The sequence below is a fragment of the Carettochelys insculpta genome, chromosome 30 (assembly GCF_033958435.1).
Source record: "Carettochelys insculpta isolate YL-2023 chromosome 30, ASM3395843v1, whole genome shotgun sequence".
Classification (NCBI taxonomy): domain Eukaryota; kingdom Metazoa; phylum Chordata; order Testudines; family Carettochelyidae; genus Carettochelys; species Carettochelys insculpta.
The window spans coordinates 5,204,962-5,220,656 of NC_134166.1; the positions used below are offsets into that span (position 1 = coordinate 5,204,962).

General features: G+C 54.4%; 1 protein-coding gene across 1 annotated transcript; it reads right to left on the minus strand.

Moving 5' to 3' along the window:
• Nucleotides 1-6,172: 6,172 nt before the first annotated feature.
• Nucleotides 6,173-15,127, minus strand: GLMP (glycosylated lysosomal membrane protein). Its single transcript, XM_074980774.1, has 6 exons — nucleotides 14,991-15,127; nucleotides 12,856-13,113; nucleotides 12,187-12,357; nucleotides 10,132-10,350; nucleotides 8,151-8,428; nucleotides 6,173-7,631 (listed from the first exon to the last, which is right to left on the minus strand). Exons 1-6 carry the CDS (start codon nucleotides 15,081-15,083, stop codon nucleotides 7,463-7,465), a joined length of 1,188 nt encoding a protein of 395 aa, XP_074836875.1. The 5' UTR covers nucleotides 15,084-15,127; the 3' UTR covers nucleotides 6,173-7,462.
• Nucleotides 15,128-15,695: the final 568 nt, after the last annotated feature.

The window sequence follows — 15,695 nt, forward strand, 5'->3', positions numbered from 1 at the left end:
CAGTCCTGTAGCACCTTAAATACTAATAAAATTATTAGGTAGTGCACTTTCCCTAGGAAAACCCCACTTTTTCCAAGAATACGGAGTGATTTTAATTGTCTACTTTTAAAAACCAGAAAGGATTTAGTCTTTTTCCAAGAATACGGAGTGGTTTTTATTGTCTACTTTTAAAAACCAGAAAGGATTTAGTCTTAAAGTACATAAAGAGGCTAGAGAGACTGGGACTTTTCAGTTTGGAAAAGAGGTGATTGAGGGGCGATATGATAGAGGTATATAAAATCATGAATGGTGTGGAGAAAGTGAATATAGAAAAATTATTTACCTTTTCCCATAATACAAGAACTAGGGGACACCAAATGAAATTGATGGGTAGTAGGTTCAAAACTAATAAAAGGAAATTTTTCTTCACACAGCGCACAGTCAACCTGTGGAACTCCTTGCCCGAGGAGGCTGTGAAGGCCAGGACTCTATTAGGGTTTAAAAAAGAGCTTGATAAATTTTTGCAGGTTAGGTCCATAAATGGCTATTAGCCAGGGATAAAGTATGGTGCCCCTAGCCTTCAGAACAAGGGCAAGAGATGGATGGCAGGAGATAAATCACATGATCATTGTCTTCTGTTCTCCTTCTCTGGGGCACCTGGCATTGGCCACCGTCGGCAGATGGGATGCTGGGCTGGATGGACCTTTGGTCTGACCCAGTATGGCCATTCTTATGTTCTTACATAAAGTAGTCGAGTGAAGGTTGCAACATAATACTATTTTTGTGTGTCTTGGAATTCAGACCAACAAATCACGAGAACCCCAAAACAGAGAGAGAGAGAAAGCAGGCTGCTCCTTCAGGCAAAGAAAAACAACCCACACCCCTGTGCTTTAAACGGGCTCTTTACTAGCTCATGTTTCACACAGGATCCTCTTAGCTTGAAGACCCAAGAAAACCCTAGTTTGTAATTTCAGCAGTTTACCAATACATCACAAAAAGAGCCTAATTCTCAGAGTGTACATGCTCAGCACTGGTGTTAAAAACAGAATGCTTTGGTGAGTTTTGGTAAGAGATGGGGTTGGGTCAAAAATTCTTATCTGAACAGATGGTGGAAGCCTGGCATAAGTGCCCAGGTGGATAGTTCTTGGAAGAGTGAACAGCTGGAGAGAAATCAGAGAAGCAGAGGGGGAGATTGTATTCAGGGCCAGAGAAAGGAGTGGTCCACAGTGCTTCTTGAAGGCCAGGAAGGCTCAATTTTAACCAGCAACAAGAGCAGAACAGGAAACCTGAGGAGCTCAATCAAGGATAGTGATGAATCAGCCCAACCTCCTGCCATAAGGGCACATGCCAGTCACGCCATGAGGAAGCAGTGACTGACATCTATTAGAGATGAGACTGCAATGGGTGAGACAAGAAGTGATTGTGCCATGACTGAGGCTTTCAGCAGAGGCTGGGTTCTGGCACCATTCCCCAGTCAACTGGTTGTAGAGGGGGCAGGGGAAGAGCCCAGAAGGCAAATTCCAAGTATGTCTGGAGCTAGGAGGAGATAAGGAAGATGATGGTGGAGTCAGAGATCTAGGACAAAGTGGAGTCATATCCATGGAGAATGCGAAGGACGGGGCCTGGCCTTAGATGCTACTTGTACATGGAGTCTTGCTCTGTGCTGAGTCCTGACTCCGTGGTCCCAGTAAGCCAAGCGTTTGGGCAGCTACCCCAGAAAGATTCAAATGCCGCTCAGTTGATTAGCAAAGTGCCCATAGCCAGCAGCATGTGCCTCTGTGGGTGGTCCAGTCCACACAAGCCTTGGTGCACATAAAATGTGCTCTGTACCTGGAATTAAAAAAAAATTAGAGGGAATATCAAGGTGCTGCTGCAATGCCAGCAGTAAGAGCACAAGGAGCGGTGCAGGTGGAGAATATTCCCAGGAGGGAACTCTGCATTTGCCAAATACGAACAACAGCCCCGGGCTGGAGTACATCTGTTTGTACCCAGCAAACCCAACCCAGTGTAGTAGATCCACCAGGCCTGGGCAGTGTTCCCTGTAAGCTGAGCACTTGGGCAGCTGCCTGGGAGAGATTTGGGTGCTGCCCAGCTGATTAGCCGAGAGCCTGCAGTCATCCCGTGGGCAGCGTGTGTTTCTACAGGTGGTGCACATCCCCACATACCTGGGTGCACATAACAAAATGGATTCTGCCCATAGATGGAAAAAATTAGAGGGAATGCTGGTCCTGAGTGTCCCAAGCAGCATCCCCCCGCCCGCCCATTGCCCTTTGGAGGCCATTCCATGCCCTAATAGGCCTCGCCCCAGAAACATTTTTCCTCACCAGCGGTTGAGTCAGAGGAGGACAACTCAGGAGACATGGGTTCAACTCCTGGCTCTGTTGTCTTCCAGTGTGACGTGGAGTGCGTTGGTTATCCACTCGACCTCCGCTTCCCCTCCCTTTGTCTTTTTAGGCCATGAGCTTTCCACAAAGGGATCCTCTCACTTACACGTGCACAAATTCCCACCACAGTGCAGCCACGCTCTCACTTGTGAGCCTTTGGCACGATTGTGACAAACAATCGTGACAGTCTGTTCCTTTTCTAAAACACCCCTTGCTCCTGTTTACACCGGAGTCCCTCTAACCACCACCCTCCCTGTTTACCCCCTTCACATTCTTGCCCTCATTTCTCCCCTCCCCCAGGGTTAAAAGCTTAGACAGTATTTCTGAACAAGCCCAAACAAGTGCAAAATTCCAGCTGAACTGGCCAGGCCTGTTTTTGACCCAGTGACACCCAAGCTGTGCTGCAGCTCAGCTGTTGTGCCCAGGTAACTGGTAAACATTGGGCGAGGCAGCCCTTAACCAAGCCACAGGGAAGAAACTGCTTGTGCAGCACACGGGCCCTGGGGGTGGAGCTTGGTCTCTTGGCTGGTGGGAAAGCAGAGGATGGAAAGTCCCATGTTCACACCCATGGCCGACTGCATGAGGGCTGCACAGAAAAAAAAAAACAACACTCAGTCTTCCTCCTCCCTTCTTTCCTAGATCCAGTTTGCCCCCATTCTGGGTTGTGACCGATCACTTGTCCTCAACTGGGGAAACCAAGACCTTAGCAATTAAGTGACTCACACAGAGTCACAGAGCAGAAGTCAGTGGCAGAGTGAGCTTAGCCACAAACCCATCCTTCCTCAGCACAGCCTCTGCCCCCGCCCCGCCCCAAGGGCTGCCTTGATCCCTTTGTGTCTCTTCCTGACTCATCCAGGCCTAATGCCAGCGTAGGCCAGACCTAGGAAATAAGGAAAGAGCTGGGAGAGCAAGTGAAACCGCCCTTCTGAGTCCTTTGGCTTCCTTAAAGGTACCATCACCGCTTAATGCTGTGCAGTGGGTTATCTATTATTTATGCTCTAAAGTGCTGGGAGGGAGACAAACGGAGCAGGTAACCGTGGGACTCCAGTGCCCCACTGGGTCTGGCAGACGAGGGGGCTGCATATAGAGCCCCAGCAGGCTGCTGCAGCCCCTTGCAGTGAAGTAGGGCCACACATGCAGGCCGCTCCCCCTTTTCCATCACGGATCTGGACTCTCTCCAGCAAGAGGCTTTGCGCTGCAGGCAGGGGAAGCCGCAAGACAGAAGCGAGGGCTGGTTACTTTAACCACACCGGCTTGCAATTCTTTCCGACGCCAAATTGGCACTGGATCCCGAAACTGCTGAGTGGGCACTGACCCCTTACCACCCCACCCCTCGCTTCCAGGGGCCAGCTGCACCTCAGCCCCACCTCTCTCCTTTCCCCTGCTATGTTCTTCCCAGCTGGAGCAGGGATTCTGGGTTCAGCATTCCAATGCTATGCCTTCCTGCACTAGAGGACGGGGGCTGCTTTACCCTTCACAGGCTCTAGGGAGAATAAACCCAGCACCACAGGAAATCCAGTGCCTGGGCACAACTTGAGCCAACAGACCCAGAACGCTCTGGGGGACACCTAGCTGCACATATCCGAAGCTCAGGCCAATACTGTGTTTTAAGAGGAAGAGAGCAGTGGTCTGAAAACCTGTGGATTTATGCCTCAGCAGTTTACTAGTGGCCCATCCCCTCTTCTAGGAAAATCAATGGCAGCTATAGCCAAGAGCAGGTTCTGGTGCCATGCTGAGCACCCCTGAAATGCAGCCACCTCTGGGCTGGAACATAGCACCACTGCAGAACCTATTATGGTCTTTACATAAGAATGACCATAGGGTCAGCCCAAGGGTTCTTCTAGCCCCTTATCCCCTTTTCTGACAGTGGCCACTGCCAGGTGTCCCACAGGGAGTGACCTGACCAGGGAATCATTGAGTGATCCCTCTGTCATCCATTTCCTGCCTCTGGCTAATGGAGACTAGGGACACCAGTCCTACCTGGCTCATAGCCACCGACAGACCTAACCTCCATGAATTCATCTAGCTCTTCTCTGAGCCTCAATAGAGTCATCCAGCTGAGGTTCCGAAACAAAGAAAGGTCCACGGGTCAGACACTCCATTTCTATAGCCCACTGCAAGCCCACCCAGGCACCCTTAGTGAAGGCAGCATTGCCCCGAGGCATGGTTTCCTCAGTAGAACACAGCTGCAGCTCGCTGTCGCAGCAATGCCAGAGGCTGGGCAACCCCAAGAAAGTCCTGGCCTTGCTCTGTGCCTCAGTTTGCCCATCAGTTAAGGGGAGATTTTGATACTATCCAAAGATCAGTAAAAACATCTAGTGCCGTTATTCATTGACAGAGCAGGCAGGCCTCTCATGAAAGAGCTTAATTAGCTGTTGTAGGAGGGGGAAGAGATGCATGCGACCTCCATGCTAAAGCCATCTCTGCTCCTGACTCTCATGTACTGGGCACAGGTGCTCCAAGCCCACGGGGGGCAGGGAACCAAAACTGATACCCTGCCAAAAAAGGGGGCAGGAACAGTTCAGATTAGAAGTCGGACCGGAGCAGAAACTCTCATTCAATCCAAGAGCAGTAAAGAGTTGGGATTCACACCCTGGGGACCCCCTTCTACTTTAGGGCCTTACCCAGGATGACTTGCCCGTTGATGTTTATGCCCAAGTAGCCTTTAAGGTGCCACCGGACAACTCGTTTTTGCTAGCTCAGCTGTCTCTCAGAGGCAGCCTCTAGGCCAGACTGTGGTGGATTCTCTGCTCTCCAGCACCCTGCTGTCACCTGGGGAAGCAGGCTCAGATATTGCTGTTAGTAACACCTGTGTTATTGGACCACAACGGACCTAGCCTGGGTTGATGATGCTACTCTGCACCTTAAAATGAGAGCGCTATTTGGCGACCATTGATCACTAACCCCTTGGCAGGACGCAGAGACATCATTTCTTCCACTGGGGACATGCAGCCTGCTCTGGGGGTGAACACTGTGGCACAGAACAGTAAAGCATCATTGAAAAGGAAGAGTGACATCTGGCACCTAGTGAGACTGAGGAGACAGGTAAGTTCCCGGAGATTTGGCTGGGACACTAACAGCCGGCTTTGTAGACAGTCATCTTCAGGTGACCTTGGGTAATTCATTTCACCTCACCTCAGCAGCTGCCCCTCTAGTAACACACTACCACCTAACCTCCCCTTGGGAGAAGCGCATCACACCAAACAACCACAGCAGTTCTCTGAAATCCGACACATAGGCACCAAGCTTTTAAAAAAAGCAGTCAAGTAGCACTTCAAAGACTAACAAAATAATGTATTAGGTGAGCTTTCGTGGGTCTGTCCCATGAAAACTCACCTAATACATTATTTTGTTAGTCTTTGAAGTGCTACTTGACTGCTTTTTTGTTTTTAATAGTATATCGACTAACACAGCTCCTTCTCTGTTACTATGCACCACGCTTAGTTTGCCTGGGTGATCTTACAGGATTGGCTTTTTACTGTGACCCAGAAAACGCTCACTGGTTAAACTCACTGAAAAATTAAAACCAACCACCCAGTTGGAGCCCAGTTCAACAGTGGGGGAAAATAAACCTAGGATTTCATTTCCCAACCAGCGAAACTAGCAAAGACTGATACAATCTTCTCCATTATCCCAGGTGGATGTTCCTGCAATGAAGGGGGACCACTGCCTGCAATGGTCTGTTCTAGCTGAGCAGGACACTAACATTTTTCAATCTGTGAGGTAGGCATGGTCTATTGGCCAACCCAGGCCCACTCAAATCTACATGTTTACTGCCAGCCTGGCCCTCTCTATGTACAAAGCCACCAAAGAGTTAGATATTCTTTAATTGGTCCAAAAGACAGATCAGAGACAGAAGCAACGGAAGGGAACATGTGAGGGCCTCACAAACACCAAGTGAGTTACATACCGCACAGCGGAGGGCACAGAGTGAGATTTCAAGTAACATCTTCAGAGCAGGCTCCTCTGAACACACTCAGTAGAGCGTGTGCAGCGGGGCAGCAGCAATGGGGCCTGGAACTTGCAAGCTGGGGGAAGCACTTTGTCAAAATTAGACCTTTAAAGCCAAGACTTTCACAAGAACCGATAATATTTTGAGTGCCCAACTTAAGGGATCTTAAATGAGGCCCCATTTTGCAGGCACGCCAACCACTGGCCTGCTGACTAAAAACCATCTGGCCCCTTTTAAGGAAAGTCACTTTGGACATCTAACACTGATGCACCCCAACAGCATTTGCTCCTTAAAAGCCGCCGCCCTACTGGCACCAGAAATTTGAGTCATTCCGGGGAACCTCATAATTCACAGGGGTCCGACTGCCTCCCTGGTGAGCAGGCAGCCTTGTGTTACAGCCGCACGACACACAACCGGTGACTGAACACAAGTGAACAGTGCCTGTGGGCTGTAACTGATCAGCTCGCGGCCTGGTGATTTACATTACACAGGTACATGGCCTTTGGTGACCCAGCCACTGGCACTTTTGGGAGCAGAGGGTTTTTTTCTTCGCCACCAACCCTCTTTTCTGCCACAATCCTTCACTGGCTGGTTCAAAAGCCAAAGAAAAGGTGATTAAACCGAATGCTGGGGAGCACCTTGCAAAGCCCCTATGGGAAGGCCCTGTATCTGTGAATAGGCTGATGCGGGGGTATGAGGGGACAGATGGATACTGGTGTACTGCTTTTTGCTTCCCCTAAGTGACCCATTTTATTGGCAGGCCCTGCTGGGTCCCTGCCCTGCCTAGGATGTACTCTAGAGCACCTGTGGGGAAGCTCAGGGCCAAAGACTGCTTCTAAAAGGCTTTGAGGGGGTGAGGAGGTGATCAGTCCCTGCTCACGGCACCAAACAGCTGAGCGGTTGTGAACACAGGGCAAGTCTCCTTCCCATGCTGCCATGTAAGTTCCAAAGAGCCAGAATCGAGGGTGCAGAGGTACCACTGCAGATCAGTGCGCTATTCCCCTCTGAGTCCAGAGGCAGGCAGGGTCAGGACCTCCCAGAAGAAAAGAGGTGGGGCTGTTAGTAAGTTCCCAGGAGCCCCGGCAGAGGGAGTCTAACAGGAGACCTTTGGCCGGTGTTAGGTGTGTCCCAGTCCTGCCCACGTCGGTCAGTTGATGGGCTCATACTCTGAGTAACGCTTCCTCCGGGCAAGCAGCACCACCAGGCCCCCCACCAGCAGCAGCACCACCGGGGTGCCCAGGGCCACGGCCATGATGGTGATCACCAGGGGAGAGAAAGAGTCTTCCGGGGGCGTGCCAAAGCCGAGCAAGGCAGACCTGGGGGAGGAAGGGAACAAAGGAAGAGGCTAGCCACTCAAAGGCCATCAGCTGAGTCCCACAGCCTCCTTCCTCCCCACAACAGGGATAGAGGACGGCTTTGGGGGCTGAGGCATCAGATTCAGGAGACCTGAGTTCAAGTCCTGCTTCTGCCCCACAAGCTGGTCCCTTCCCCTCTGTACAGAGGTTGGGGAAGGAGGTGGTATTTGACGCAGCCCGTAGCAGAAGACACAGGTAGTACATGTCGGGCAGGGAGAGATGGGGCTCAGTGGCTGACCTGTCCAAGCCATGGGCCTGTCAGGAGGGAGTGGGACAGCAAGAGCCAGTCCTGGAGAGCAGCTGGAGGTAAACAGAGGCCTTCAGCCAGGAGCTCTCCAGAGCAGGGGCTGCACCTGTCTCTGTACATGGACAGCCCCTAGCGCACTCTGGGGCAGCAGGTAGAAGATGGTACTGAGGGGGGAAGATACCACTCAGGCAAGTAGGGCAGGGGGAGGAGAGTAGATGGAAGATACCACTCACCAGCTCAGGTAGTTCTTCTCAGCATAGAACTTGCCGTCCTCGCCCCCGAAGGTGATGTTGATGGCGGCAAGGCTCTCCCCGTGGCCCAGGCCCGCCCCGAAGTAGGCATGCGCAATGCTGGGCCCCAGGAGCCTCCAGCTGGCCATCTGCAGGGAGTGGTAGTGGCAGTGGATGGCATTCTCCCGGCTGGCCACCTTATCGCCGTACGCCGCCGTCTTCCACTGGAAGAAGCTGGAGCTGGTGGTGTCATTGCGGGGCTCAGATACCAGCTGGGCCATCTGCCCCCATCCAGGCAGGGGTGCGGGGGGAGAGAGAGTAACAGTAAGCGGGGAGACAAAGCCAGGGCATGACAACCAGTTGCTCTCACACTCTAGGGCAGCTGGGAGCCAGGAGGTCACAAGGGCGTGACGGAGGAAGAAGGGGTAAAAGAATTGTTCTCCCCAACTTCTGATGGCAGGGCAAGGAGCAATGGGCAACCCAGGCAGCAGTTTAGAGGGGACAGGAGGAAAAACTTCCCAACTGCCAGGGGGGGTCAAGCCCTGGAATAAACTGCCTGGAAGGCTCTGGAATCCTGATTAGAGATTGTGTCAGGATGGGATACAGGAACATTTGTCAGGGATGGTCTAGAAGGTGCTTGGTCCCACAGTTAAGGCAGGAGACTGGACTCGATCACCTCTCAAGGTCCCTTCTAGTCCTATGACTCTAGGACTCCTGGAGTGTTTCCCTGCCCTGGGAGGGAGCTGGCTCTAGTGGTCAGAGCAGTGATTTTCACCCGCTGCGCTGCCGCTCGCTAGTGTGATGTGAACTGTCCAAATGTGCTGTGAAATTTTGTCAATTTCCCCTTCCCCTGACTTCTTGCAAAGCTACCTCCAACCCCTGCCATCTCGAGCTCAAGGAGTGAGGCTGCCCGAGTCCCAGCTGGGGCAGGGCCCGTCCACTTCCCGCAAAGAGCCATGGCACGTGGAAATGGATGACCCCGGGCCAGCCGGGGCTCAGGCAACAGACTTCTTTGCACTGCTGCTGTGAGGGGAAATGCTGACCCCCAAAGGAGCCCGTTCATGCCAGGAGGCAGCTGAAATGCTGCTTCCTGGTCCAAACGGGCTGGCGAGGAGGGAAGCCTGCTCTGGAGCCGCCTCTTCCCCCTCCCTACGGTGAATAACCAAGTAGCCGCTGATTTTACTTGATCATTCAACATCACTAGCATGGAGCCTGCTCACTTGCTCATCATTTTCGACCAGTCGAAGAGGGTGTCTTCTGTGGCGGATTTAAAACATGAACGTACTTGATCCTGGTTTAGCTTGTTGTGCTTATTACTGTGTTGCAAACCTCTAAGAGCACAACTGCAGTAAATGTGACCTCTCCAGCTGAATCGAATGCTCGCAGAGAGCGGGCGCACCATGAATCCATTGGTCTCACTGAAGTGTGCTGTGGTACGGCCAAAGTGGGCAACACCCGCTCTGTTAGAGCTTGGGGCGAAAAGCCCAAATCCCATCTAGTGCCAGGGACAGGACACAGGAGAGCACCTTCAGCTAGGCAAAGCTCAGGGCTGGAAGCCAGGACGCCTGGGCTCTTTCCCCAGCTCTGGCACCGACTGAGGCAAGCAACTTGACTTGCAGTTGGCTGGATTTCCTCCATGCCAGCAGGTGCTTAAGGGGTGTGTTGGAATAGCACATTTGGGTTGTAGAAGCCATCAGCAAACTCCATGGGAGCACACGCTAGGGGAAGGGCCCTTTGTTCTAATTTGTAAGTGTTAAATATTAGGGCTTGGAGTCTGGAGAGTTTCCATAAAAGACATTCTTAGCAGACTATTATCCTCTGTACGTGCACCACCCATTCCCACTGGTCCTAGTCACTCCTGCTCTAACCTGCTTCCCCCATTCTGCTCTTCATCGGCTTACACGTGGTACTTGTTACCACGGCATGAGAGCTCCTGATCAGTTTCTAGATGGCTCCTGGAACCCTAGTGACCCACAGCCCTCACCTCGAAGATGGCGGGTGTGTACTCATCATCAATGGATCGCACGCTCTGCAGCCTCTTGCGCCCGCCTGTCTCCTCCACCGTGACCACCTCCAGCATGAAGCGAGAGCTGTTGCTGCGTGGGGCCACCTTCTCCATGATGAACTCCACCTTGGAGCTGTTGGCAGTGTGCAGGAGGCGAGGGAGGGAACTGTCCCGGCCACTCTGTTCATAGGCAGTCACCTGGAGGAACAGGACAGTCCAGGACTCCTGGGGTCTAATCCCAGCACTGCCACAGACCTGTTAGGTGACCTTGGGCAAGTTGCTGCTGAGCCTCAGTTTCCCCTCCTTTGTCCATTTAGGTCGTTAACTCTTTCAGGCTGGGACTTCATGTCTGTGTAGGACACTACCCTAGAGGGGTCCAATTTCAGTGCTACCATAATACAAGTGTTACAGCAAGGAGATGGGCAAACACATCAAAACAGGCCACACAACTACACACGTCCTGCAGCTACCAGAGAGCCAATTGCGAGGGAAGTGTGCCAGATGACCCAGCCCAGTAGCACACCAGGGGGATGACTATGCACCTAAGGCCCTGGAAGACTCACTGTCTCTTGCAGACGTTTAAGTGAAAGCAGGAGGTCTTTCCTAGGAAGATGCTCTAAATGTGCCAGAAGAAATGGGCTGGATGCAGGAACTGCTGGGCAAGGTTCTCCAGCCTTTGTTCTATAGGAGAATCCACTGGAGGACCAGAATGGTCCCTTCTCTCTTCAAACTATGAGCTCTGTTAACTTCCTGCAAAAACAGTCCATGGGCTGGGAGAAGGTTAAGAGAAACCTCTGGGTCTTTATTGGGTCACTGGGGAACCAGTGAAGAATGTGGCCCATCCATCAGGGAACTCTCACACCACAGCAGGGCAGGGAACCTTTCTGGGGTCAGGAATCATATTAAAGCAAGAAAAAACCCCCACAAAACCTGCATTGATGTGCGCCCCCCGACTGAGGCACCTCAGTCCCCTTATGCTCCAGCATCACAGGCAGGAGGAGGGAGAAGGGAGGGTGGGGGCTCAGGGGCCCCCCCAGGCCAGATGACCTCTTCAGGGGCTTGGGGTGGAACGTTTCAGGGTCTGGACGGGAGGGAGGGGGCAGGAGTGGGGGGGTTCAGGATTGGGTTGGAGGTGAGGGACTCACCTCCGCACGCTGCCTCTGCCACCCCCTCCCCCCCCAGCTGGAGAAGTAGCAGCACCACCACCACCACCTCTCCAGGGAGCTTTTTCCTCCCACCACTGCCAGGCACCCCCCACCCCGGCTGCGCTGAGTGGTCAGAATTCAGGCCAATGAGAGCAGCGGGAGACGCCCCTCCCAACAGTACCCTGCTACTGTTCCCCCAGCTGAGGGAGGGACACAAAAAAGCAGAGCCTGGAGCCACTGTCTGCCACTCCACAGCACCCCAGCACAGCCCATGGGCTGGATCCCGTCCGACTTGCCAGATCCAGCCCGTGAGACCCCAGGCTCCCCAGCTCTCGCCCCACCACAGGCCAGATGCTGGGGAGGGGAGCCAAGTCTCTGGGACCGGATTCAGGCAAGCCGTGGTCTGGATGTGGACCGCAGGGCTGGGGAACTGCTCCCAGGAGGGTGGCTGGGGGTGGATTTGGCCAGCTGGGAAGCAGGTCCCAAGACAGCCTCCCCTAACCACGGCCTCCTCCTTGGGCGCACAGCAAAGTCCCCTACCCCTGCCCCACCAGGAAGGGGCGACGGTGCCCGCATGTGGAGTGGGAGCAGAATGCAAGCAGGGCTGGGGAAGGGCTGGGAGACCTAGCAGAGGCCAGGGAGAGGGTTCTATAGCAGTTCGGGTGAGGCAGCTGAGAGCCAGCAAGTGGATGTGGGGGCTGAAGACGTGGTGGCAGCACATGGAGAGTAGAGGGCAGGGGAATGTGGCACAGGTCGAGGGCACAGGGGTCATGGGAAGTAAAACCTAAATCCCACCAGGGAAGTGACAAGATGCTGGTCCCAGCCCAGAGGCCAGCAGCAACAGACCCTCCCGCAGGAAGGGCACACAGGGAGGGAAGGGATGCCTCACCTGGAAGGAGATGGTGCCATTGGGGAAGGCGCCGACCCCCTGGAACTTGGCTGTGAGGGCTGTGTGGTTCAGGGTGCCATTCAGGCTCCGCCAGGACAAGGCAGCCAGGTCATAGGTGGGGTAGAACTGCTCCTCCTGCGCTGAGGCATTGGCCCTGCTGTACTCAAACACCTGGAAGGAGGGAAAGGGACCTTGATACACAAGGGAAGACACTTTTGGGACCCACACACACACACAATTCAGCCCAGCCCTTGGCATTGCTAGGTGCCACGCACCTTCCACCTATTTCACCAGAGCCATTGCAAGCCCCTACCTCTCCTTCCAGCCCACCTGCACGTTCACTGGGGCTTGATTATCCCCACTCCCACCCCAGAAGGGGCTGCTGCCTGCCAGAAATTTAAAAGCACAGCACACAGGAAAAGAGCATTTCCCAGCTTGCAGCCCCAGGAGGGTCCCAGCCACAGAAGCAGAGCAAGTCCTTGCAGGAAGCAGGCTGAGGAGAGCACACCAGAAAAGGCGGTGGAGGGACAGCCCTGCTCTGAGCAGCAAGTGGGCACAAAGAGGGGGCAGCCGGATGCCACCTCCTAGGCCCTGCAGTGCTGAGAGCAAAGCAGGTGGCTCCTTTATCCCCGGGCTGGGACACCCCCTACGGCCCCTGCCTCCCCTTGCCTTGGTGAAGATGACCGCAGTGGAGTAGACAACGCTGCCAGCCGGCTCGATCCAGATGGCCCCGGCGGGGGCGGCCGAGAGGAGTTTGGTCCAGTTGACGTGCAGGGTGCTGCTCTCGCTCCGGGTGTAGAGCAGCAGCACAGTGGGCGCCCCGATGCTGCTCCACACGTAGTGCAGGGTGTCGTTCTGCCCCACGGCTCGCACGTGCAGCAGGTTGACGGAGGAGCTGTTCGAGCCGGGGTTGTAGTGCAGGGTCACCTGGGCGGCGGGAGGCAGAGAACGGGCATGGCGTTAACGCACGCCGACCGCCGTGGGGCGCGTTGGACTCCCCGCAGCACTGGGCCAGCCAGTTGGTAACTAAACAAGACAAGCGTGTGCGTGCTCAGCACATCGCACGCGCATGACACAGCATTGACACAGACGTAGATCACCACTACTTGTGTTTTGCCTTAGTCCACCCCGCCCCCAAAAGTGATCCTGCATAATGCTTTGAAGTGCAACAGGTACAGAGGGAGGGAAGGCGCCTCAAGGAGTGCTCCACTGCATGCTCACCAGGCAGGCAGGAGTAAATAAAGCAGATTCCCTCCTTCCAAGCTTTCCTGCACCAAAAAGGAAAGTGCTGAGAAGCCCCTCAGCTGTGCACTTGCAGCCGCAGGCTGAGAAAGGCACTAGCTCAACACTTCCACTTCCTGCTTTGAAAGGACGTGTCAGCGAAAGAGCGACACTTTCTATAAGGAAGCCTCATTCCCCCATGAGTCACCCAGCGAGAGGCCAGCTCTGGAGAGCAGCCTGCTGTTGATAACCAGCAAGGCCCTCGGAAGCAAGTCACACCCCAGAACTGTTCATGGGCCCCCATCAAAGCCAATTCTAACGGCTGTGTACACGTCACTGAGTGACAACGAAACCTCAGCATAGATTTTCAGAGTCCTTAATAATTGCAAGATATTTAAATTTAAAAGTGATAGATTGTAACTTTGCAATTTAAAACGTATTTTCTATTATTTTTATTTCTCTCCCCCCCACCCCATGCAATACCTTCATGGACCCCCAGACCCCAGCTAGGGAATCACTGGACTAGACTAAATCCCACCAACCTGAAGCAGGGCTGTCAGCACAACCATCAAACATTACTGAACAGGTCCCTACACAGCACCATAAAGCTGGGTTCTGAGCCATTCAATTGCTCATGTAAGCGATTAGCATTTCCTCTAATTTTTAGCATCCATGGGCAGAATAAACTTTATTACATGCACCAGCCATAGGAACCCATGCTACCAGCTGGGGGCGTTCTGCTAATCAGGTAGGCAATGTCTGAATCTCTCCTGAGAAGGTGTCCAAGCACAGACCTTATAGAGACCAGTGCCTGCCACCAGTTCACACAAAGGGCCCTGAGGATATGGGAACCAGCAGAAGCTGAGAGGGGGTGTTTGACCCCACGTTTCAAACAGATTCTGGCCCCAGCCCATCCCTCCTCTCCCAGCTTATTTGGAGCTTCCATGCTACAGGCCATTGGCTTAGCTCACTCACTAGCACTGCCCTGGCTCAGCTGTGCAGACGGTTCACTGGAGGCAACAAGGCCAGGGTAAGAACCCTGCTCCCCTAGGGAGCCAGTCTCCGCTCACCACCCCCTCCATGCCCAGACATGACCCACCTGTTCCTCTTACACCGGGCGGAGGCTATCGCTAACCTTAATGCCGAGCTGCACACAGAACGCAGGGCTTGGGGAGAAACAGCTCAGCCAAGGACAGCTGGGGAAGGAGGTGGGAATAGGGGCACAGCGAACTGAATGAATCCAAGGCACCCACCCCCCCAAAAAAAACCAACCAACCAACCACTGCATAAGCTTAGCCATTGCCTGCCCCTCTGGGCACGCCGCAGCCTCCCCACAGGCCACCACCTGCACCCCCAGCTCTCTCTGCCCCACTGGGCATCCCCCATCCCCTGTCCCATTGGGCACACCTGGGCTCCCTCCTCTCTGCCCACTGCCCCGCTGGGTACCCCCCGGCCTCCCTCCTCCCTGCCCACAGCCCTCTACCCCGCTGGGTACCCCCGGGCCCACACAGCCCCCTGCAGGGGGCCCCACGAGCTGGACCAGGCAGTGACAGCCAGGTCCGGACACCGCTGCCCCCGCTCACCCTCCTGCCGGAGCCCCCGGGCGCGGCCCGCGCGCTGCACAAGCTCCCCAGCAGCCAGAGGCCGGCGAGCAGGAGCCGCCTGCTCGGCGGCATCTTGGCTACTATGTTGCAACTCCGGCCTCACGTGCGCCTTCCCGGCTCAGCGCCCCCTTAAAGGGGCAGGGCCGGGGGCTGTTAAAGGGGAGGAGGACTCTTAAAGGAGCCGCCGCCCGTTAAAAGCGGGGGTGGGGGTGTGAGGGATTAAGAGGAGGAAGCGGGAGGCAGCCCGGTGAAGCTGGGTTGGGTGCACAGCTCGCTCACGATCGGGTGTTCGTTCGCCAGGCCCAAGCACCAGGGCCCTGATCCTGTGCTCAGTTCACCCACCGGGAGCCGTGGGGTCAGGGTTCCCTGCAAAGTGAGCACTTGGGCAGCCACCCAGGAGAGATTCAGGGGCCACGCAAGTGATTAGCAGAGCGCCCCCAGGCAGCAGCCTGTGTTTCAATGGGTGGTGCACATCCACACATGCCTCAGAGCACAGAACAAAATGTATTCCACCCACAAATGGGAAAAATTAGGGGGAACGCTGCCTGTGGGTCTCCACATGGGTGCAGCCGCTCAAGGTCTAGGCCTACGTGGGTGTATCTACACCACATTGTAAATCTGAGTCTGAGGCCCCAGGCTTGTGGGGTCAGTGTTGACAAGACCACTTGTGAGCATCCACAGAGC